This window comes from Equus przewalskii, chromosome 22 (genome assembly GCF_037783145.1).
Source record: "Equus przewalskii isolate Varuska chromosome 22, EquPr2, whole genome shotgun sequence".
NCBI lineage: Eukaryota > Metazoa > Chordata > Mammalia > Perissodactyla > Equidae > Equus > Equus przewalskii.
The window spans coordinates 49,053,203-49,077,292 of record NC_091852.1 but is presented as its reverse complement, the minus strand read 5'-3'; the positions used below and the strand labels follow the sequence as shown (position 1 = coordinate 49,077,292).

The 24,090-nt window shown below is 48.4% G+C and overlaps 1 protein-coding gene across 2 annotated transcripts; it reads left to right on the top strand.

Moving 5' to 3' along the window:
- Positions 1 to 5,925: 5,925 nt before the first annotated feature.
- LOC139078659 (protein SPATA31F1-like) lies at positions 5,926 to 12,358 on the top strand. Of its 2 annotated transcripts, XM_070590353.1 has the most exons (5): positions 5,926 to 6,136; positions 6,754 to 6,799; positions 7,325 to 7,385; positions 8,384 to 12,033; positions 12,181 to 12,358. In XM_070590353.1, the coding sequence occupies exons 1-5, from the start codon at positions 6,023 to 6,025 to the stop codon at positions 12,267 to 12,269; spliced, it is 3,960 nt and encodes a 1,319-aa protein (XP_070446454.1). In that variant the 5' UTR covers positions 5,926 to 6,022; the 3' UTR covers positions 12,270 to 12,358. The 2 variants fall into 2 exon arrangements, with proteins under 2 accessions (XP_070446454.1, XP_070446453.1); XM_070590352.1 differs by having other exon boundaries at positions 8,384 to 12,305.
- Positions 12,359 to 24,090: the final 11,732 nt, after the last annotated feature.

The window sequence follows — 24,090 nt, the reverse complement described above, 5'->3', positions numbered from 1 at the left end:
CTAGTATACAAGCCCCTCTGAGAGCCCTCTTCCAGGTTGCGGATGGTGCCCTCACATGACCTAGAGACAGGGAGAGAAGTCTCTGGGGTCGCTTTTTTAAGGACACTAATCCCATCCATGAGGGCTTTATTCTCATGACCCTATCACCTCCCAAAAGCCTCACCTCCTAACAAGATCACATTTGGGGTTAGGATTTCAATATATGAATTCGGGGGGGACACATTCAGTCCATAACACCTAGCATCTTCCAAAAGAACTGAGTTTTTCTTAATCATCATTTTAAAGTATTCAGTTTTCAAATATTTGATGTGTTGCAAACCCACTGTAGTTATAATTGTTGCTCCAATTATCCCATATTTGGTGAGTGGAAGGCTCATCTCCTTGGCCCTGGGTCCTTTCCACGTGTGCCCAGCAGTGCTTGTTGCTTTCTTGTTATCTATTAGAACAAGGAGCTCCAGGCTCATCTTGTACATTCCCTGCCCTAGACATAGACTAGCCATTTCTCTGGGGACCCCTGGTTCCTTTTAGTGGGAAATGATATTTAGTGTCCACAGTGAGTGCACCATACGTGCTCATTGCTACTGGATTTATTGCGTCAAGGAATATTCAGTGGATAGAGCTAAAACATAGGAATTTTTAACTAACATTTTACTTCTGAGATAATTGTAGATTCACATGCAATTGTAAGATTCTATTATTTGCAGAGATCCTGCATAAACTTTACTCAGTTTCTCCCAATGGTAACACCTGGAAAGCTATACTCCAACATCACAACCAGAATATTGGCATTCTTACAGGCAAGATACATTTCCATCCCCCTAAGGATTTCTCACATTTCCCTTTTATAGCTACACCCACTTACCCCTGCCTCCAATCCCTCCTTAACTTCTGGAAACTATTATTCTGTTTGTATAACTTTGTCATTTTAGGAATGTTATATAAATGGAATCACATAGTGTGTAACCTTTTGGGATTGGCTTTTTTCACTCAGTATAATTCTCTGGAGATTCATCCAGGTCGTATGTGCATCCACAGTGTGTTCTTTTTCATTGCTGAGTGGTGCCCTCTGTTATGGATGACCATAGTGTGTGTCATCATTCAACCATTGAAGTACATTTGGGTTTTTTTCCTCAACTTTTATCTGTCATGAATAAATTGCTATTACCATTTCTATACAGGTTTTTGAGTGACCATCAGTCTTCCCTTCTCTGTGATAAATGCCCAGGGTGCCATTGCTGCGTTGTGTGGTGGTGGTGTTTACTTTTTAAAGAAATTGGAAAACTATTTTCCAGAGTGGCTGTGCCATTTTACATTCCCACAAGTGATAAACGTCCCATTTATCCATGTCCTTGTTCATATGTGGTGTTGTGACTATTTTTTTTATCTTAGCCATTCTGATAGGTGTGTGGTGACATTTCCTCATGATTTTAATTTTCGTTTCCCCAATGGTTAATGATATTGAAATCTTTTCCTGTGCTATGACACATCTGTAGATGATTTTTGGTGAAATGTCTATTCATGGCATTTGTTCATGTTTTGATTTCTCCTGCCCGGGGGCAGGAGTCTGGGGTAATGGGGAGGCGGGCCCTCAGGTGCAGGTGGAACTGCTCCAGCCTCCACGGGCTGCACTCACTTGGGAGTAGTGGAAGTGGATCTTGCAGGGTGGAAGCTGGTCTGCATGGGGCGTCACACACTCCTCTGGACCTCTGCCTCCCTAAGGCCACGCTAGGAGTGGTTCCACATGAGCCACCTCCCTTCCTGGTGCAATGCAGCTGCAAAGCACGCTCCCCAGAGCCCCTAAGGCCAGGAGCCAGTCAATCGCATGCATGAGATGTGCCGTGGCCCCACCAGTGACACCACCCCGCAGAAGCCCTGCCCCCGTGACGATGCCAGCGGAGGTTGCTCATCGGGTGACACTACAGACCGAGGCCTTGCTTCCTGTGAAGACAGGGTCTGTGGAGGCCCTGCCCCTTTGACACCAGCTCCCCTGTCACTGGTGAGTTCACCGCTGGCAGAGGCCTCAACTTTCCCCATTTTCTAACTAATATGATAATTTTTTTCCATGTCTTTTTTTCATGTTTTGAAAGTTCATTTCTTTTCAACACTAAATAATATTCCATTGTATGGATATATCACAGTTTATCTATTGTTCACCTACTGAAATACATCTTGGATGCTTCTAAGCTTTGGCAATTATAAATAAAGCTGCTATAAACATCCAAGTGCAGGTTTTTGTGTGGACATAAGTTTTGGACTCATTTGGGTAAATACCAAGGAGTACGATTACAGGATTTATGGTAAGAGTATGTTTCACTTTGTAATAAACTACCAAATTGTCTTTCAATGTGGCTGTAGCATTGTGCATTGACAGCAGCAATGAATGAGAGTTTCTGTTGCCCTACATCCTTGCTAGTATTTGGTTTGGTCAGAGTTTTGGATTTTTGCAATTCTAATAGGTATGTAATGGTATCTCATTGTTGATTTAATTTGCAATTCCCTAAAGACAAGTAATAATCATCACATTTACATATGCTTATTGCCATGTATGTATCTTCTTAGGTGAGATATCTGTTCAGATTTTATAAAATTGTTTAGTTAGTTTCTTAGTTATTTTTTATTGTGGGTAAAAAAACATAACCTGAGACCTTTCAGCAAATTTTTTTTTTTGAGGAAGATCAGCCCTGAGCTAACATCTGTCAATCCTCCTCTTGTTGCTGAGGAAGCCTCGCCCTGAGCTAACATCCATGCCCATCTTCCTCTACTTTATATGTGGGATGCCTACCACAGCATGGTGTGCCAAGTGGTGCCATGTCTGCACCCGGGATCCAAACCAGTGCAGCCCGGGCCGCCGAGAAGTGGAACATGCTCACTTAACTGTTGCGTCACCAGGCCAGGCCCTCTTTCAGCAAATTTTGAAGTGTATAGTACAGTGTTGTTAACTGCAAGCAAAATGTTGTACAGCAGATGTCTTGAACTTTTTCATCTTGTGTACCCTAACCTTTATACCTGTTGAGAGCAACTCTTCCTTTCCCCCTCCCCCAGCCCCTGGCAAACAACATTCTACTTTCCACTTCTATGGGTTTGACTAATTGAGAAGCACAGGCATTAGACTCACTAGACAAAGACTTTAAAACAACTATCTTAAATATGCTCACAGAATTAAAGGAAATCAGAAATAGAATATACGAACAAAATGAGAATATCAACAAAGAGATAGAAATTATAAAAAGAAAACAAACATAAATTCTGGAGCTAAAAGATACAATAAGTGAATGCACAGATTGACTAGAGGGCTTCAACGGCAGATTTGTGCAGGCAGGAGAATAACCAGTGGACTTAAAGACAGGGCATATGAAATGATCCAGTCTGAGGGGCATACAGAGAAAAGAAGGCTTCCCCTAGATCAGTAACAAGGCAGAGATGTCTGCTCTCACCACCTACTCAACATTATACTGAATGTTCTAGTCAGTGCAATAAGGTGAGAAAGAGAAATAAATGGCACTCAGATTGGAAAAGAAGATGTTGTTAGACAACACGGGACAACATTATCAATTTGGAAAATACTAAAGAATTTACCAAAAAAAAGCTACTACAACTAACAAGTTAATTTAGCAAGATTGCAAGATATGAGATATTCAAACAAATTCTTACTCTATATGTCAGTAAGAAAAAACAGAAATTGAAATTAAAAAGCAATGTTATTTACAACAGCATCATAAAACTTAAAATCGAGATAAATTCACAAAATACACACAAGACTCATACAAAAAAACTATAAAACATTTCTGAGAGAAATTGAAGATATCCTAAATAAATGAATGTACCTTATCCATGGATCAAAAGACTTATTAAGTTGATTCACTCAGAAATTTTTCCTACATATATAGCCATACATGTGTACAAAGATTTTTATATATGAGATTTCTTCAGAGCATAAGACTGTAAATAATTGAATATCTATGAACACAGAATTGAAGATGAGTTGTGTTATAGTTATATGAAGTAAGACATTACAGCCATTTACAAAATGGTATGTACAAGATATATTTATGTTATTAAATAAAATAAGAAAGAAGGAAAATTCTCTATACTACCATCTGTGAAGAAAAACATAAAAATTCATTTGCTTTTGGCTGTGCTAGACTAGTTTGGGAAGATACAGAGGAATCTGAGAGGAATGACTGGCTCAAGGGAGAAAAAATGGGAAATGAGAGACTAGGGTAAGAAGACATATTCACTACATACATTATCCTGCCTATTGAATTTCGTACCATGTATATGTATGCCTACTTCTAAAATACCAATTACGTTCAGTAATTGAAGTCAATTAAATGCACTGGCTCTTCATCAACAGGCCACAGCTCTGAACCTCCAGTCTTTCCCCACAAGTCCCCTGAGTTCGCCCACCTGCACCTCTGCTAGAGATAGATGCACTTCTTACTGCCAGACACACTCCGTGCCCCATTCCTCAGGGTTCTGCATCTGTTGGTAAGTTTCTCCCCCACCTGGAACACCTCCTTTCCCTCACAGCCTGCACCTTTAGAACCAACTCCAACGTCACTCTATGCAGGAGCCCTGTCTGACCACCCTGGTCCTCACTATACCTTCCCTCCTCTGAAATGGGATGTGTGTGACCTGGGCTTCACAAGTGAGTATATAATTCTATTTGTTCTAGATTGTTGGTTCTTGCTTCATGTGAATTAGTCTTATCTTGGAAACTAGATTAAATGGCTTGAGAGCAAGAAGGCAACATGACTCATATGTCTTTGTACCCTTGACACTGCCCAGCTTAGGGATGAGCACAGACTGAGGGCTAACCATGCCAGCTGGGTGGAGGACTGGATGCTACAGGGAGGACCAAATAGCCTCTTCAGAGATGGTGAGCCCAAGGATTTTTGGCTGTGACAGACCACGATCACTAGGCCAAGATCCTCTCAAGGAAATGCCAGAATCCTGGAGTATTAGAGAAATATGACAATATCCACAGAGGTCAAGAAGGGAACATAAATGCGTGAATAAATGGGCAGAGATGAGGATAATGGGCCCTCAGGAGGAATTAGAAAATAACCAGTCTGCTTAAAGGCTTCAAAAATCCAGGTAAAAAACCAAAAACACAACAAAAAAAACTCCTTCAGAAAAACAGCATACATCCAGAGTAGAAGAGTATATCAAATCACAATGAGCGATTAGTTTACGACCTTGAGTCAGAAGTGGCCACTAACCCATCTCTGCAGGTAGTCATCTCCATGAGGAGACAGAATTCTCTAACACGGTAAAAACAGCTCTAGAAAACTAACTCCTAAAAACTCCTAAAGTAAGTGAGTCTCATTAGTGCCTCCATGGAAGGCAGTGTTTACAATCTCTTCTCACCACACAGAAGACTTCCTCCACGTATGTAAATTTCAAGGTAGTGCCACCTTGGCCTTTCTCTGCCACATCAGCCTTGGTCCCCTTCACAAACCTCTGATTGCTCATCACCCACTGCCTATAACAACAAAGCTCTCCATTTCCAAGCATAACCAGACTCTGCCCTCCCTCATCTCGTATGTGCTTCTAGGACATATTTCCAGTATGGGGGCAGCAGCTGGTGGAGGTTCCTCTATCCCAGCCACTCATCCTCAAAAGTGCCCTGTGTCCCTAAACACTGTTTTCTGGGGATGGGTGACCAGACAGTTGTCATGAAGGACAGAGCTGAGCCACCGGGCTGGTGTAGGGTGTGGAGAGTGAAGACAAAGTGGGAGCAGACACTGCTTGGGAGCGGGCACCTTTGGGCTAAGGCTCGGCAACCCTTACAGACAACCAGACTCCCTCACCTACAGACTGCATCAACACATAAGCTTCCCAAAGAAAAGTCAAGCCTCTGTCACTACACCTGCTTGTGAAACAGAAGGGTTCTGTGATGCAGTCCGCTCACCTGGTTCCGTCTTCTGTGAGGCGTACCACTGGGAGTCATCAGGTACCAGGACCCTGACTGCCTAGAGAGAAGGATGGTTGGTCTCCTCATGCTAATGAGGTTTAGACCATGTTGAGCCTTACTTTTGCTTATGGCTCCATCTTCATTATTACCCTAATTATCTGGCTAGTGAAAAGGAGTTACGATGGATTAAGTTTGGAACCGAAAAGGAGCTGCTGCCAGGTAGGGAAACACTATGACCACGACAGAACTAATTAAGCCCCAGATAAGAAGCTTGTCAGAGTCTCTCTTTGTACCCATCCCCTCCCTCAATTTTTATACCACAAACTCAGTTACTCTTAAATGGCACTGCTCTTCTCAGAGTCTAGAAATAATTCCTTACCAGGCCATCCCTGCAGTGTATTCTATTTGAAAAATCAAGAACCTCTCTATCAGGCTTGGGCTGACACGGAGATGAACTAGAATCTACTCACTAGATCTCAGTAGATCTCTCAATATGGGGGACTTTTCCAGTTGGTGGTCTAGTAAGGCAATTGTTAGCAGAAGTCCTTTGGCTTTAGACCTACACGCCCTTTAATCTGTTCCACTCTGTCTCTTGTTTCATCATAAGCCTCAGGCAGAACTTCCCCTGGGAAATAACTGGGAGGTAGAGAGTATGGAAGAGCCTCGAAATGCTGGGATGAGAAAAGGTGGAGTATAGAAAGGAAGGTTAGGAAAGTCAGTAAAATACAGACAGATATATAGAAAGGGATTGGGAAATGAATATTTCCTTGGCTCATTTTGGACTTGAAAAAGAAAATAGTGCACCAGCTTCACACTCTAACTTTTTTGTCTTTAAGCGTCACCGAAAAGCCAGGCAAAGGGCTAGAGAGGCAGCATCACGAGGTAATCCTATTCTCTGCTCTGACCCCTCCACTGTGTGTGTGGTTCCCATGGATCCTGTCCCTCTAAAACCCCTGATGCCAGGAGCCAGTGCTCTCCCTACTGAAGGCTCCAGCTTCCCAAGTCAACAACTTCTCCCAGAAGACTTTCTTGGGTGGAAATCAGAGCCTGGGAAGCTTCCAAAATTCTCAACCTTACCCCCGGGAATGAAGAATGAGGAAGTAGGGCAGAAGTCCCTAGCTGTGTCATTTACTAGTTTTATGACCCTATGGCGGTAAATTCATCTCAGTTTTGTCATCCAGGAAATGGGCATCTGATGATCTGGCCTCAATCACAGTGTGCTGGTGATGATCAGATGACATTGGGTCCCGGACACGACATCATAACTGGCTAAGTTGTATGCAGACATGTCTTAGAGCATTGACTCTTGGGGTTTCCAGTCTCCTCTCATTCAGAGGCCTTCAGCTTCCTATAGGATGTCCCTGAATCCTCTCCCATTCCATGTAACACTGTCTCCCGTTTTCTCAGCCAGGAGAATTTCCCAGGAGGAAGCTGAGAAGCCATGGGAACTGCTCTCTGTCATGAAAAGGTGATCTCTTGCTCTTTGCAGCCTCTCTACTGCCAGCCTGGCCTGTGATGAGTTCTCTCCTTGACGGGGGGCAGGGATGAGGAGAGGGATAATGGCAGGGAGGGAGCAAGACACAGCAGAGGCTGGAGCACTGATGGAGAGGGTTGCCGGGGCACTGGGGGAACAAACATCTCCGGAGGGAGGAGTCTCCCAGTTCTGCTCGGGCCTGGCTCACATTGGTCCTGGAATTCAGGATTGACTAGTGCATGATTCATAAACGACTCTACATGGCCTTGCGCTCAGCCACAAGACAAGCTATTGAGGTGAAAGAATGGATAAATAAGTGCATAAATAAGTCCTCATTGTCATACTCTCTTTACAGCTACACCCTTTCGAGGGCAGACCCCTCGGAGTCTGGCTGGGCCCTGCTGTCATTACCTCCTCTGGTTCTGTCTTCAGGGAAGCCAGTCCCTGAGACAACCCTCAGACAGGAGCCTGTCATCATATCCTCTTCTTAAGATCTCCAGAGCATGTGGCTGTCTCCCAAGAGATGCTGTGTGCAACCCAGAATCCCCAGAATGCAGAGTTCCCACAAGCACCTCATGTTCCACAGTTTGGCAATACCGAATAGCAGGCTGTGGCCTTCTTAGCCCCAAATGAAACTGATTCCAGGTTCCCCCTAGTGATGCCACATCAGCTACCACTGGCTTCCGCTTAGCCTAGTTCAGCTTCTCAACACAGGCCAGCAGAGAATTCGCCCCACCACTGGGTCTCGCATGGCCCCGCGCTCCCATGGCTTGTCTGACACCTTGCCCAACCAGCCCCAGAACTTCAGGCAGCACACCACAACTTACCAAAAGCCATTTTCCTAGGAAGAAAAGTAGATGGGTAAACACCCAGGCAGTGTAGGCCCGAGGGCCTCCAGGGATAGGGGAGGGCAGTGCCAATCTCCAGGCCACACACTTCCAAAGAGGCAAGTGTCACTCCATCAGTAACAGCTGCCACGTTTCCCTTCCCAGCCAGGGCTGGCTTCCTCGGGAGGGAAGTGTGCGACGGCTCCTGTGTGCAGACACCTGCTGCCAAATCTGCAATGCCCTGGCTCTGGAGATTCAGCAGCTGCTGGCGGGTGAGAACAGCCTGATATCTTCCACTTCATCGAGGCCATCGCAGGGCTCCTCTTGCCTAGAGATGTTGTCCCTGTCTACTGTGTCTTTCGAGCAGAGTCTGCAGCATCCTTCTCCACAATCCAAAGAGCTTTCACTTCCATCTGCAATCCCCACAGTGTTGCAATTAACGGATCAGAGATCCTTAACACAGTCCGCTGCCCAGTCCGCTGGTGCAGTCAGCCTCCACCATTACTGGGCTGAACACCTCCAGCGGGGGCAGGAATTGCAAGTGCTAGAGATGCCCAGGAGCGCAGAGATAGTGTCTTCTTCAAGATTTGAGGAGCCTGTGGTTCCAGAGTACCAGCAGGAGGTGATGCAAAGCTTCATCCAACCCAATCTTGTCTATGTGCACCAACATCAGCAGCCCTTGAATCCCCAGGTCTCTCTGCTGACCCAGAACCCAGAAATCACTAGCCTGACACATCCTGTGGGCTTGCATATGGTCACTGTCCTTCCTGCCTACCTGCCATTCCTCAGTCCTCATGTCTTGAGGTTTCTAGAGGTACATATAAGAAAATGGATGCATTTCCAGAGGTGGGGGCTCCCCCGACGAGTGGAGGAGTCCCTGAGGCACTTTATGCCAAACCCACCATTGTTTTACCAACCTGTAAGTGACCAACCAGTTTCTTTCATTCAGAATGATACTTCTCAGATCTCTGTTGAGGAATGTGGGACCATTTCCTACCAGACCTGGGGTTCATGTATGGCTGGCCAGCCCACCCAGGCCTTCTGGGTTTCTGAATGGTCCATTGTAGACCCAGAACAAAGGCACCACTACCGGCAAATCCCAAACCATGGGGCTCTAGCCTTGCCCTCTGCAGCCCTTAAAGACTTCAGTGGCCTCTATCCACTTCCTGGGCCACAGGCTCATGACGCAGTGGGCCCTTTGGAGCAGAAATATAGCCAGCTATTCTGTGGCCTCCCTTCTCTGCACAGTGAGTCCCTGGTTGATATCTTCTTTGGCTCTCGTGGCCTTTCCATAAATGGGAACATGTCCAAGTCCCATTTGAAGGATCCTTTTCTCTTCAAGGAGCTCTCCTTCCCTCCTCTGCCACCTAAAATTCCACCCCACTCAGCCCCACCCTCTTCCCCATCTTCCCCAAATTGGGTCGCTCCGTCTGACCACCAACAAGCTCAGATCAAGGTCCCATTTCTGACACTGGCCCAGTGTCAAGCCCTGGAGTGGCACCTGCGGCAGAGGCAGCTCCAGCTTCAGTGGGGCTCGCCAGCAGTTTTCCAGAGATCTCAGCACACTCAGAGCCCCGGGCAGTATAACCTCTGTGATAAAGCCCAGTCTCCTGAGACTGGGAAAACTTCTTCGCCAGGGAAGTCCAGCTCAGTCCTGACCAGAGAACTCCGCTTCTTCCCGGAGCATGGCCGGAGGCTGCTGGGATTCCACCTCCAGAGGCAGCTGATTCACCATCGCTGGGGCCTGCCCCAGAAGATCCAGCAGTCCATCCAGTTGTTCCTGTCCCCCACTGACCAGCAGACTCTGTCCTGGAACAGCACGGCCCAGGCCAATGTGACTGTTACCCAACCTACAGCCCTAGAGGTCATAGGGGCTGGTGACCCATTCTCACCCGTCACGGACCCAGTGTCAGGCCCTGTGCCACACTTCCTCAACCAGGCCAAGACAATACTGCAGAGTCACATCAACTCCAAACGTGGGCAGATTCACCAGGGCAAGGTCCCTGCCTGTGTCTACAGCTCGTGGGAATGCATCATTCCCGGGGGCCTGGAAGGGGCTCCCTTCACCTGCATCCCAGAAAGCAAGCCCCTCGAGGGACAGCCAGCCACTGACTCTGATCTACAACAGGAAGTTACACCCTGGATGCCAACAGCCCTCGATCAGCAGCAACGAGCCTCTGAAGATGCTGTCACTGAACATCCTAAGCTGCCCCAGGCCCTGTCCAAGGGAGCCCTTGAGAAACTGGAGACGACTTTACGGCACAAGTATCTGGCCTTCTTGTCAGGGCTGCCCACTCTCTATTACGTGGCTCTGTCCCGGGCCACGGCCCCAGCAATCACTACTCAAGCACTAACCCCAGAGAAGGTGCCTGGCCCTGTCGGATTCCCCAAAGAACCCGTGACTCAGGTGACCTCATCTGAAGAGCAGTGTCGAAGTCCTGGGCCATGCTTTCAAGATGCCAACAGGACTTGTGCAGACTCTGCAGATGAGCTGCAGGCTGAAGTGCGGGTGGAAGGAATGATCAAGACCGTGCCTTTAGAAAGCCAGACAGAGCCCGCTAGCCCCTACTCACTCAAGAAACCCATCTTGGCCAAACTAAACTTCCACCTGAGAAAGAAGATCCTAGAGATACAATTGGGAATTCCCATAAGGGCAAAGGCGTCCAGGGAACAATCCGTAGCAATCCCAGAGAACACATCCACACAGGAGTCTCCTGGGAGTCTAAGCAAGCCAGGAAAAACACTGCTCCAGGAACTCCCCAGCAGACTAGACACTCTTCGTGCCCCAGATCCAGCATGGCTCCACTTTAGAGAACAGCTGGCCAGTGAGTTAAAGGCAGTACAGCAGAGCCAGAAGCACCCTAGTTCCACAGCAGTGCCCCATGGTTCTGCCCACTGGGCCTCCAAGATCTCACAGCCCACTGAGGAAGCAACAGAGGCCCAGGTGCTTTGCGTTCAGCTGGAGGCCAGTGTGAACCACCCCAGCCCGGTGCAGCCCTGGAGCCCTGAGCCCCACAGCCCTGGCAAGAGCAAGGACTCAGCCCAAGTCCCCATGCTGGCAGGAAACAGAGAGGACCCAGGGAAACCCAAGTCAGCAGGGGACCTCGGAGAAGGGGATGCGGGGTTTGGGCTCTCCTCAACAAGAGAAAACGGCCACCCTGCTGAAGCCCAGAGGCCAGAAGGCATGCTTCTGCACAGGATACCCGACAGCCCCTGGCGACCGAGACCGAGCTTTCACCTTGACGCTCCCTGTCCACACAGTCGCCAGCATCGCCCTCAGCTTAAGCTCCCGGAGCTGCCTCCAGGAGTCCCTGGGGGGAAGCAACCCGAGAAGAATGACCCGCAAGACAGTCAAACCAAGATCAGTGTCATGCTCAAACCAGCAGGGCTGCCTGAGCACACCCTGCCTGTGGTGCCCCAGGCATCCCAGGCCCAGCCTTTCCTGGGCCAACTCATTCAGGGTCAGCTACGGCAGGGCCAAACTTGGCCAGGTCAGGTTTTGCAGGGGCAGGTGATGCCAGCCCATCCTTACAAGAGGCCCGGCCTTCCAGAATCTGGCTTGAGAAATAAGATGAAATCCTTTCTGCACTGGATTAACCCCAAGACAAAAGGCAAAGGGCACAAGGAATCCATGTTCTCCACAGCTGAGAAAGAGGCCAGCACCAGACAAAATGTGGAAAAGAGCCTGGCTCCAGCCAAAAGTCCCACGGGGCAACCTAAGAGACAGAAGACAAGAGGGGACCCCAAGGCCCAATCTCCCCCCACTGGGAAGCAGGTGGGCCTGGCCGCCTTGGATAACCCTCCTTCCTCAGACGGTAAGCTCCAGCACTGCTCCCACTCCCACCAACTCCACTCTGCCTCAGTCCTGGGCCACCCCCACCACTGCCCTCGCCACTGTCCTCGAGTGGCATGTGCCCCGACCCAACCAGGGAACCCACCCTAACTCTCAACTTTCCCCTCAGAGGGAAACATTGGCCTCCTCCTCAAGAAGCCCAGTGCAACCAACAGACTTTGTAGGCTCCCAACGCCTGCATCCCTTGAAGAGGACTGATACTGTCGCTTACTGTGCAGGTGCGGACGAGCACTACCCGAAATACACTCTGTAAGTTAAGCAAAGAGTGGTCTGTCTGCGCCTTCTCTCCACTGGCGAGGGTTAAGGGAAGGCATGGGGGAGGCTAAAATGTCCTCCCTCTCTAGGGAAGGAGCTTAACCCACACTTAAGCTGGGTCAGCATCCCACACAACTCCACCCAGCCCCACCCTGGACTGTGGGTAAAGGGACTCGAGCAGAGAAGGAAGGCCCTTGTCAAAGGTGCATTGAACATAAAGGTCAGGCTTGAATTCTATTGCGGCGTCCCATGGTGTCCTTGGGCCCAGAGGAGCAATGTGGACGTGAAGACAGTATTGATGAGAAGGAGCAACCAGAGGCCAGCCCAGTGGCGTAGTGGTTAAATTTGTGTATTCCACTTGGGTGGTCCAGGGTTCACAGGTCGCATCACAGCTCCAACCTACACACCACTCATCAAGCCATGCTGTCACGGCATCCCACATACACAATAGAGGAAGATTGTCACAGATGTTAGCTCAGGGCCAATCTTAAAAAAAAAAGAAGGAACGGCCAGAAACCCCACAGGCACCATTCACTGAGGACTCCTATATTGGTCCATAATCTGGAGGGAAGCTTTTTAGAGGAGTGTCACAGTGCTCCACCCTTGAGGAGGTGCTTGGTGTTTATCAAAATTTCATAGCTAATATGACAGGATGTCAAAAGCAAATGACAGAATCCCCCTCTCTGCTCCCTGTTTGTTAGTGGTTAGATCTTTCTGGAGAACTCATGTGGGAGGCTGCTGTAACTCTCTTGCCTACATCCCACCTCCACTGCCTATCTGCTGCATGGAACGAGTGACAACTGGAATGAAGATCACACTAGCAGATATGGAAGGACTTGTCCCCCACCCCCAAGAGTAGACAGGGAAAGAAGCAAGGAGGAGGAGCATGTGGATGGAGGTCTGAGTACTAGGACAGAACCTCATATGATCCTAACCAGGGCATGAGAAGAGAGCAAAGCCAATTTTCTTCGAACTTAAGAGAATCCAGAGCCAGGAAGCCAACCCAAGGTCCAAGTGCTTTAGGGGGAAGCAGGTGAGTAAATCTGAGCCTCAATATGCTTGCCCATAGCGTGATAAAGAGCAGTGAATTGAGCATTGAACCTTCTGGGAATGAACTACAAACATAAATGTTTTTCCTAACATATCCAAGCTTATCAAGTTACTGCCAGCAGCTTGTACCTGGCCCTACTGCTGTGTCTCATTTCTATACCACCTACAACTGGGATCCTTCTCCACTTTCCTCCTTTCTACCAGCCTTGCCTCCCTGAATATTCATGTATAATTATATATACATATATATGTATATTTGTATATCTTTATGTATTTCCAATATATTATATAGTGCTGAACTCAGTCTGTGGTATCCCCTCCCAGGATCTGCCTTCCTCTCAGAAGATGACTCCTGTCCTTTCCTTAACCAAAGATGGCATCACATAAGCCTACCAGCTCCAGCCTTCGATTCCTGTCATCCTTCCCCTTTGCTTCATTATACCCCACTGCATTTCAGAATGCAGCAGAACCACTCACCTTGACTGTCAAAAGGAAACTTTAAGTCTTTTGGAAAGTGTCCTGTGCCATTCACCAGACACAGAAAGTGGCCAGGAATCTAGAATTTAATGCTACACACAAGTCTCTAACAACCAGATAAGCTGCTCAGAACTGAAGTCAGACTGTGGCCCCTCTATCTTTCTGTAGTAATGTCCAATAATTGACTATTTCAGAGAAATATCTCTTTATCATTAATGGAAATATACTGTGAAATTCTCTGAAACCCTTGCAATGAAATGGAGAAACCCAAGAGGGAAGCTGAGAGGCAAGCTGAGAACTGTAAGCAGCCACTAAAAAATGTAAGCTCCTCCAAATTGTATCCTGTCCACACACTCCCTCCACACAACCTAAAGGAAATTCCTCCTATACATCTGTTTCAGGAGGCCTCTAGAATCACTCTCCATACTGAGATACTCCTAGAGCTCTTTCCTGCTTCCTCTTCAGTGAGACTGCACTCCTGTCTCCACTCCAGCACTATTGCAGCATGGGTGACCCACTACCACCAGCAGCCTCTCTCACCCTGGCTGCACAGTACATCTCTTAATGATGGCCATCAGACTCATATTCCCTTCACCTCCTGAGGAGGCAGAGTGGACCCTGTCCTACCTTCTCCCGTGAACTGGGTTGGGGCAGGTATCGATCTCCCTGGAAGGAAGACTGGAACCCCAGACCCTGACTGAGCCATGGCAGAACAGCACAGCCCAAGGCTGTGCTTGTTCCTCTCAATGCAAGGTTAAGTATGAGAAGATGTGGGTCATCCTTTTCCCTTCAAAAGGAAACTTCTGGCTGAAGTGGCCAGAGAATCATGGCAAAGAAAGATGATAAACATGAACCAAGGGAGCAAAACTACAACACAAGGAAAACATTACAAAATCCTCGAGCATGTCTTTTTACAATTATCAGGCCAAATGCATGACACTTTGAGAGGATGCAGATTTTAAGGTCAGAGTAACAAGGATGGAATGTGGAAAAAAGGACCAGAGTTAGAATCCTAACTCTGACATTTGACAATTACTTCACATTTCTAAGCCCTGGTTTCTTCGTCTGGGAATGGGAGACAATTGTACATCTAGACCCCAAACCTCATTTACTGTTAACAGTGGTGATTCCCAAAGCCATTTCTCAGCTCTAGTCTTTCCTCTAAGCTCCAAACGTACAGCCAAGAGCTGGGAGGAAACTCCATCTTGCTCCAAAGATGATGCAAATTAATTCAAAATTTCCAAACACCCTCCACCCCACCAAACTGTTTTCTAATGTCAGGGAATGGTAGCACTATACATTCGGCTCAGACCATACATCAAGTCAGTCACTGTGTTCTAATTTTGGTATCTCTCAGGCTGACAACTTTACTTTTAGTGCCTCTGCTTACAGTTCTGCTTTTCAAACTTTCTTTCCTGAATAATTGCAATAATGCGTCATAACCACCAGGCTTAGGAGAGTGGGTGGCGCATAGTAATACCTTAATAGTACTTCAATTCAAAGTCTGGACTGAGGAGGCAGATGAATTATTATATCAATGGGATGAGTGCTATGGAGTGTGCGGTCCTGCCACATGAGGAAGTACTCAGCTGATGAGGAGGACCCTAGGGTCACATAAAAGCATCATGATAAAAATAATCTTGAGAGACATCTCGCATTCAACAATTAAGATATTTGAGTACTTACTGTGTGCCCAGAACTATGCCAGACACAACAGTCATCAAGACACAGGGCTTACCCCATGGAGATCCTTATTTATGGGGTAGACAGTCCCACATGCCCAAACTGTCTAATCAACATACAAACTTGGATATCTAATAATCATCTCAAAAGGAAATTCTTGATTCCCTGTCCCCCCAATAGCACCCAATCACACATACCAAACTGCTCCAATTGCAGTATTTCCCACATTGATAAAAGGCAACTCTCTCTTATTAGTTGTTCAAGTCAAAAACATTGGTGTCATCTTGATGGTTTATGTCTAACAGTCCACATCCAATCCATCAGAAAATATCATCTCTACCTGCAAAATGAATTCAGAACATGACTACTCACTCCCTCTGCAGTTACATTTATTGCAATAGTATCACAACTAATCTCTCCACTTCTTCCTGAGACCCTACCTCCAAAAGTCTATTCTAAACAGAGAAGCCTGAGGGTCCTCAGGGAGGGTCCTGGCTACAGATGATTGATTGATTGACTGATATATATAAAACCATGAGACCAAATAAGATCACCAAGGGAATGAGCGTAAATGAAGGAGAGATTTAAGGACTGGGACCTGAGACATTCCAACATTAAGAAACTGGAGGAAAAAGAGTAAGCAGAGACAGAGAAGCAGCAGCCAGGGAGGCAGGATGAATACCAGAAGAGTGTGGGATACTAGAAGCCAAGAGAGGAAAGTATCACAAGGAGAAAGTGATCAACTGCATGAAAAATTGTGAAATGGCTGAATAAGATGAGGACTCAGAGTTGACCATTAGATTCAGCAACACAGAGATGACTCAGGGCCTTGAGAAGAAAATACTCAGGTGAATGATGGAGGTGAAGTGTGACTGTAGTGGATACAAGAGAAAATGGAAGGAGAGCAATTGGTGATAGCAAGTGTAATCAGTTCCTTCAAGGATGTTTGTTTCACAGACATGCAGATAAATGAGGAAACAGCTGTAGGAGGAAGACCCAGACAGGCTTGTTTTTACAGCCAAGAGACACAGCATGTTGGATGTTGATAGAAATGATGCAGTCAGGAGAGATAAACTGATGATGCAGGAGAGCAAGGGGAAAACTGATGGAACAATGTGGTGGTGTAGAGGTCAGGGGATGGAAGCGAATGCCCTTGCCCAGGGGTTGACCCTGGCTAAAAACACAGACAATTCACTGGTGCTAAGTAGAGTGAAAGTAGCATTAATGAGGAAGGACTTTGTGGCTTAGAAGAAAGGTTTCTCTCACATGTAAGAGAGTATGGGCAAAGGCCCAAAAGGGTAAGTGAGTAGCTGGGAAGGAACCATGATCGGGGTCGGTGGAGGGGTATGGAGAATCAAAACTGAAAGCCAGAAGTAGAGATGGGTTCTGGAAGTTACCATAGCAAATTGCCTAAGGAGTAGGTATCAAACTGAGAGGTCAGGTGGGCACAAAAAGTGTTTGACGCTGGTGATCACGTGTATGAAGCAGGTGCTCTTGGAAGACTGGAGCAGTAGGAGAGATTGCAGAGAAGTTCTAGAAGAGTGGAGCCTGGAACATGAGGCTAGAGAGGGAAACAGGACAGGTGTAGGGGGCTTCCTAGTGTTCAGCCAGGGTACAGGGAGGTTTGAGGGTGGGAGCAGAGAACTGGGAAGCAGAGGGACAAAGATCCTGCCCTGAGTGGATGAGATAGATCTCTGTTTTGGACACCTAGTATCTCTCAGAAGGTGACACCGCTGCATTCTCACCTCTGACCTATGACAGAGGCCAATAGCTGGATGAAGCACAGGAAGCACTGCAGCTTCCTTATGACATGGTAAGAGGGACTGTGTGATGCTCCTGCCTCACTGACTCCCAAGGTAACGTAGGATGACTCAACATCCCATCAAACCAGGAGGCGGTGGTGGCAGGACTCTCTTCCTCTGATAGGAACCCAGCACTTAGTACAATGTGTCTACTCCTAGCAGGATGCAAAAAACCCAAGATGGGAGTAAGCATGAATGTGTCCCTCTTCTGAATGTGATTCTGCACCTAAGGGATAGCAGCGCAGCCCCTATTGTGGCCTTCAGAGTGAAGAGGACAAGGCACAGACCTGCTGAGCCAACACTCTTCAGGTGTTTTCCTAAAGCATCCTCAAAGATCATAGGAGGTCTTGTGACAGGCACATCCTCCATGCCTAGTGGAAGTTGGGCAGAGTGCCCCAAAGCAAGGAGACAAGAGGGAGGCCCACAATCAAGGGAATGACCCAGAAGGGTCACAGCAGCAGCAGATGGGAAGCCAAGGTTAATATGCACACATCCTGGCTTAGGGTAGAGCAGTTCCTTCCCACGTATCCTACCTGCCACAAGCCAGCACTGCCTTATGCTGCTGACCAAGACCCGCAACAAAGGGTTGGGGGCAGAAAGATGAGGTAAAACAGAGACCATCATGAGTCTCAATTCTCAGCAAAGTCAAGAGCTGAGAGAAAACGGGGTCAAAGCCTATGATTCACCCTGGATGTTGTGGGACGTTGTTGAAGGATGAAGCCTTGCTCATCCCATCCCATACCCCAGCACAACCCCCACCCGCAGAACCCCCTATGCTCAAAAGTGATAAAATGAGAATAAAACGCCTCATGGCAGGGCACAAACTCAGCTATTTACTCTCCAGAATTGGTGGTAGATGCTAGGAATACATCAACGCTTGCTTGGAAATTTTTGACTTCACCTCTGGTCCTCTGAGGTGCCATCATGTCTTGGTGGACAGCCGTGACCTCCTGGAGCCCTTCTCTTGGCTCAGCAGAGGGCACTTCAGAATTCTATGGAGAGAAGTTCAGGCAACTGACCACCTGCAATGAAGGAGAGGGGCTTCTCCACAAAACCACTTCTCCTCTTAAACACTGAGTCCTAGAAGTTAGAGACCACGGCTGTCTCATTTTTGTACCTGCTGACTGCAGCCCACGCAGGGAGGGCAATGAACACAGGATGAGAACAGGAATAAACCCCATGGAGATGCTGCTTCCTGTACCATATGAAGGGGACTGGGCCTCTGATCTCTACCAGCGATCCAAAGACAAATGCTCCACCTGGGCTCAGGGGCCCATGGCATAGACCAGGCCTGTCACAGAAGGAAGGACAAGAATAGTTCCTCTGTCTACTGCAGGGAGGGGAAAGATGGGAGGAGAGCCTTGAGAATGGGTAGGGATGTGAGGAATGAGCACAATGCAGGCATGTAAGGTCCTGGGGGACACAAAGGACCAGATCCCTACCAGGTCTCCCTTGGCTTGTAGAGGACTGTCTGTTCCCATCCCCAGAGACAGTGGGGCCAGGACCCTGAATACTTGATCTGGATGGGAGCAAGGGGAGGAAAAAGGGGGCCTGGGAAGGGGCCAGAGGGAGAGCTCTGTTTCCAGAAGGAGGAGTGGGTGCTGCCAAATGCCCCGCTTTCCTGCCTTGTAACCCTCCTCCACTGAAACTTCTCTGAGTCCACGGCCAGGCAAGGAGCATATTAGGGGCTTTCCAGAATGTATCACTCCCAAGGTCAAGCTGACTACAGAGGCCGGGCCCTGGGCAGGCAGCTGGACACATGGGAATCCAGACGGCGGGAAGGGAAGGGAAGCCATCCTTGCGGTAAATAGTGCTGACAGCTGGGGTGCATCAGGGGAGAGAGGCAGGGAAAGTGAGAGGACAGAGCAGAATCCCACACACAGAGACATGTGGACGCAGACACCCAGCCAAATACATACATAAACAGAAAGACATAAATTCAATGATGCCAGAAACTCATGAAGATTACCCAGGAACATGGCCAGGAAACACACCTACAGAGACATGAACACGCTGAGTCAGACATGCTCGAGCAGACACAGGCACAAACACACATACAGACACAAAGACAGGCTTGCACACATGCGAACACAGCCCATCTTGTAGACCCACAAACCCAAACGCAGTCCAAATCCATCCTCAAACCGCTCTCCTCCAGAAAGCCTCCCAGGCTGCCTCAGACCAGCCTCTTTATGCTTCCTCTAAACTCCAGTTTGTAATTTCTGTCCCATTGCTTGTCCTTTAACAAGCATAGTCCTGCACTCACATGCATACCCCTGGTCTCTACAACTTGGCTGTGTGCTTTCAAAGAAATGACAAGGTCCGCAAGTGAGTCCATGACCTACACACCCATCCCCATCCCTACGATGTCCCCAGTTTACTGCACAGACCTGACCCCAAGCCTCCCTGACGCAGCAGATGCAGACCTAAGGGGAGAGTAAACCAGACAGACACACCCTGTCTGGGTAAGGCTGGTGGGTGTCACAGAAAAAATCTTTACATGGCCCAATGCTCACCCCTAACTACATCCACTCTGTAACCACTACGTCAATGCTATCGAAGCATAGTCCTCACTCTAACCCTGACTCTAGGCAGCTATACACTGAGTAATGTCTGCAGCAACTAGGCACACAAATATCACACATTAGGAAGGCATGGGTCATTTGCACTTCAGGAACTCAGCAGCTCCTTCAGTAACACCTACATCGTCATCAGGGCAGCTTGTCCCTGGAAGGCTCAGTGTGCAGCTGGGAACCCAGGAGCACCAAGGTACCCATGCCCTTTGACCCCTGTTAACATAGAAGCCCACGGGGGCTCAGGCCACCCCAAGCCCTGTTCTGGGACTAGCCCAGCCTCTGAGCTGAAATTCCTGCCATACCCCTCCCCTGCTCCTGCCTGCCAGGCTGGGAGCATCTGTGGCCCAAGAATCCCCCATTAGGCAGCAGCAAATGGGCCTGGGGCCTGGGGCTGAAGGGAATGTGGCCACTTCCCAATGTGGGGATTTCCAGCTTCTTGCAACACCCACACCTAGGACCTCCACCACAGAGCCTGGCCCAGGTGCCTGTCCTCAAGAGGGAGTGGGCCTGCTGACACGTGAGGGGACTAGGGCGCATCAGCACACCTCTCCTCTGCTCCAGGGTCTCAGTCTGGTGATAGGGTGTGTTTGTTCAAAACTCATCAGCAGAACTAAGGGCAGAGTCAGCCGTGCGAACCTCCCTCACCCCTCACCCTCAGGCACCAGGACCTCCATTGCAGCACCACTGTGCACCTTGCCCACCCCAGAGGTTGTCAAACACTACCTAGGCTCTCCTGAGAGCTCACCAAGCCAAAACCCTCACCCAAAGGACTGGAACTCTTAGGAGGACACTCACATCTCACATGTGAGCCATCCAAGTCTCTCTGTTCCCTTCCCCAACGTCTACACCCAGCCTGGCCTAAGGACCAAGGGAGGGGCTTGGTCCAGGGCTGCAAGCTCCAGACCCCCTCCACTGAGCTTAGGGCTCCAGAGGGCCCATGGGATGGGATGAGCCCAGGCCAGCAGCTGAGGGCAGAGAAATGGCTGCGTGCAGACTCGGGTCCCAGAGAAGGGTAGCACCTCCTCTCGTCATCTCAGCCTCTCTCCTGGAGACTGTGTCTATACCTGGGCTCTACTCCCTTCTAGGCTCCCTCAGTGCCTCCCTCTCATGACCTCACCTCCACCCAGTTAGGCTCAGACACCTGCAGCCCAGCGTGGGGCAGGGGCTTGCTGTCACCTTCCTGCTCCGAGAGCAGCTCTTTCCAGCCCTGGCTGTCTGTCCAGCCAGGCACACACTTCCGGCAAAGCCCCCACTGTTTCGCTCCCTTCCCTCAGGGCCCCTAACTTAGGTTCTAAGGCCCAGAAGCGAGCAGGCCCCAGTACCTTCAGGAGGAACCATCTCCCTGAGGCTGGTCTACCACCGCAGGCCCAAGTTCAGAGGTAGGGACTTAGGTTGGATCTAAGGAAGAGCTTCCCGAATCTACTAAAGGCAGTCACAGATGGGACCTATGGGGGCTGTGGACACCATCTGACACAAACAAGAGGACCCTCATAACGGCATAAACAAGGGGAAGGGGTGGGATGTCTCGGGAGAGAGCGGGAACCCGGGGTTTCAGGGGAGGAAACAGCACAGTCCCTGACTCTCCCTGCCATGTGCCCCCTTTGCCCACCAGCTGTGCCTGGACAGAAAGTCCCCTCCCTCAGGAAGGCTGGGGTGCATCACCCCAGCTTCCTCTTTCCCCAGACCACCTTTGTTCCCTTCCGCTGGCTCTGTGCCCATCTGCACTTTGAAATGGGGAGCAAAATAGGCCCACGTGGCTCTCCCAGCCCCCACCACCAGATGCTTGGAAGTACCGGGAGAACGTGGGAAAAATACAGATCCTTTGGCTCTATTCTGAGAGTCTATTTAAGATGGTCTGCTGTGGTGCCTCTAATTCCGCATTCTTAATAAGCTCCTCATGTGCAGCCAAGTTTAGAACCAGTGGAAACATCTAATATGCTATGACTCCAGAATCATCTACAAACACCCCCACCAGGGCCCATGCTATCCTATCTCTCTGGGAACTCTTCAGAGACAGGCTGCTCACTACTCAGCCACTTCCACAGAGGGTGGGGCAGCTGGGGAAGGGGAGATTGGAGAGACGGGAATTAAAAGCTTTCTGGTGCCAGGACCTGCCATCAGACCAGGTAAAAGACCCAAGAAATATTATCTCCTTGTTGTGACCCAGTCCTGTACCAGGAATGCCGGCCTCTTGCCAGTTGGGGCACTCCCTGACCTGCTTAAGGTCTCAGCTTGTAAAACCTCACACTCAAGAACTCAGTTCTCTCTCTCAAATTCACTCAGATCCCAGCCCCTTTCCTCTATGAGCCTTGGGACAAAACACCACGTCCTCATCCGCAGCCCACAATATCTCCAATCCCCACCCCTCTGCATCCCATCCTCCCCGAACACCAGCACCCCTGTCATGCCACAGTCTTCCTGTCAGTGCCCTGCACCTGGCCCACCCTGTCTTGACTGCACCCCTCCCAATCCTTGTCCTCGCCACATCGCCCCATGGTCTCTCAGGCCCCATCCAAGCTGTCCTTCAGGACGCTGGGATAAGCCTGGGCATGAGGGGCATGCTGCTGGGTTTAGCACTCTGGGAACCAGATGAATTTTCCAGTCCTAACGTGGTGAACACAACTCTGAGGTCCCAATCTGGTTTTACACACAGATTCTAAGTCATGACCCAATAATCTGCACACACCATACACCAGCATAAATTCCAAATGGATAAAAGATTTAAAATGCTAAAAATTAAACTGCAGGAATGACAGCATGCAGAATGGCAGAGTAGGAGGCTCTAGGGCCAGTCCCTCCACCGAAGCAACTATTGAGCTGGAAAGTACAGTGAGAATCGCCTACCTCAGCACTCTGCAACCTAACTGGACACTTATTCTGGGGAGTGCTTGATGAAGGGAGAGGATGCTGATCTTTCATAAGAGAGCATCATGCATGAACTAGTGACCAGCTAGCGCTGTGGGGATAGCAGCCCACATTCCTGGAGTGGCTGGCTGATGGCAGAGAACCTTGTCTTCCAAAAATTGGGGGTTCTGCATTTTGGTTGGTCTGGTGCTTCTCTGAGGGACAAGTTGCCTTGGTTTCAGCCCTCCTGGGCTGCAGCAGCTCCCACAGTGGCATATGTCAGAATATTTAAAGGGACAGAAACCTTTTAGTGGGATAGGGGAAGAGAAGCCTTTGTCAGGTCAATGGCTGACCCCAGAGATAACAGAACAGAAACTTCAGGGGCCACACACAAAGAATACACATTTGGCAAAAATCATTCAGAAAAGTCAAAATGGAAGGCTGCAGCCCTTAAAGAGTAAATATCTACAAGCCTCAAGGAGTGAAAGAATCAGATTTCCAGAGCTACCACATTCTAATACTCAGAATGTCCAGTTCTCAACAAAAAATTACAAAGCATATAAAGAAACAGCAAAGTATGGCCCATTCACAGGAAAAAAGGATTTAACAGAAACCGTCCCTAAGGAAGCCCACACACTGGACACACTAGGTGAATACTTTAAATTAACCATCTGAAATACGCTCAAAGAGCTGAAGGAAACCATGGGCAAAGAACTAAGGGAAACCTGGAAAAGGATGTATGAACAAAATGAGACACAAATTATAAAAAAAAGACCCAAATTCTAGAGTCAGAAATACAACAACTGAGACGAAAAAATTCACTGGGAGAGTTCAACAACAAATTTGAGAAGGTCAGAGAAAAGAATCCACACACTTGAAGATAAGGCAGTTGAAATTATTGAGTCTGAGGAGCAGAAAAAGGAGAAGAAAAACGAACAGAGTCTGAGAGACATGTGGGATACCATCACACATACCTCACCAGAGGACTCCCACAAGGAGAAAAGAGAGAGAGCAGGGCAGAAAAAGTTTTTGAAGAAATAATGGCCAAAAATATCCCAAATCTGATGAAGACATGAAAATATATATCCAAGAAGTTCACAAATTCCAGCAGGATGAACTCAAAGATATCCACAACAAAACACATTATAGTCAAATTGTTAAAGCCAAAGACAATTTTTTTTAAACATATCCTTTTTTTTTTAAGATTTTATTTTTTTCCTTTTTTTCCCCAAAGCCCCCCAGTACATAGTTGTATATTCTTCATTGTGGGTCCTTCTAGTTGTGGTACGTGGGACGCCGCCTCAGCGTGGCTTGATGAACAGTGCCATGTCC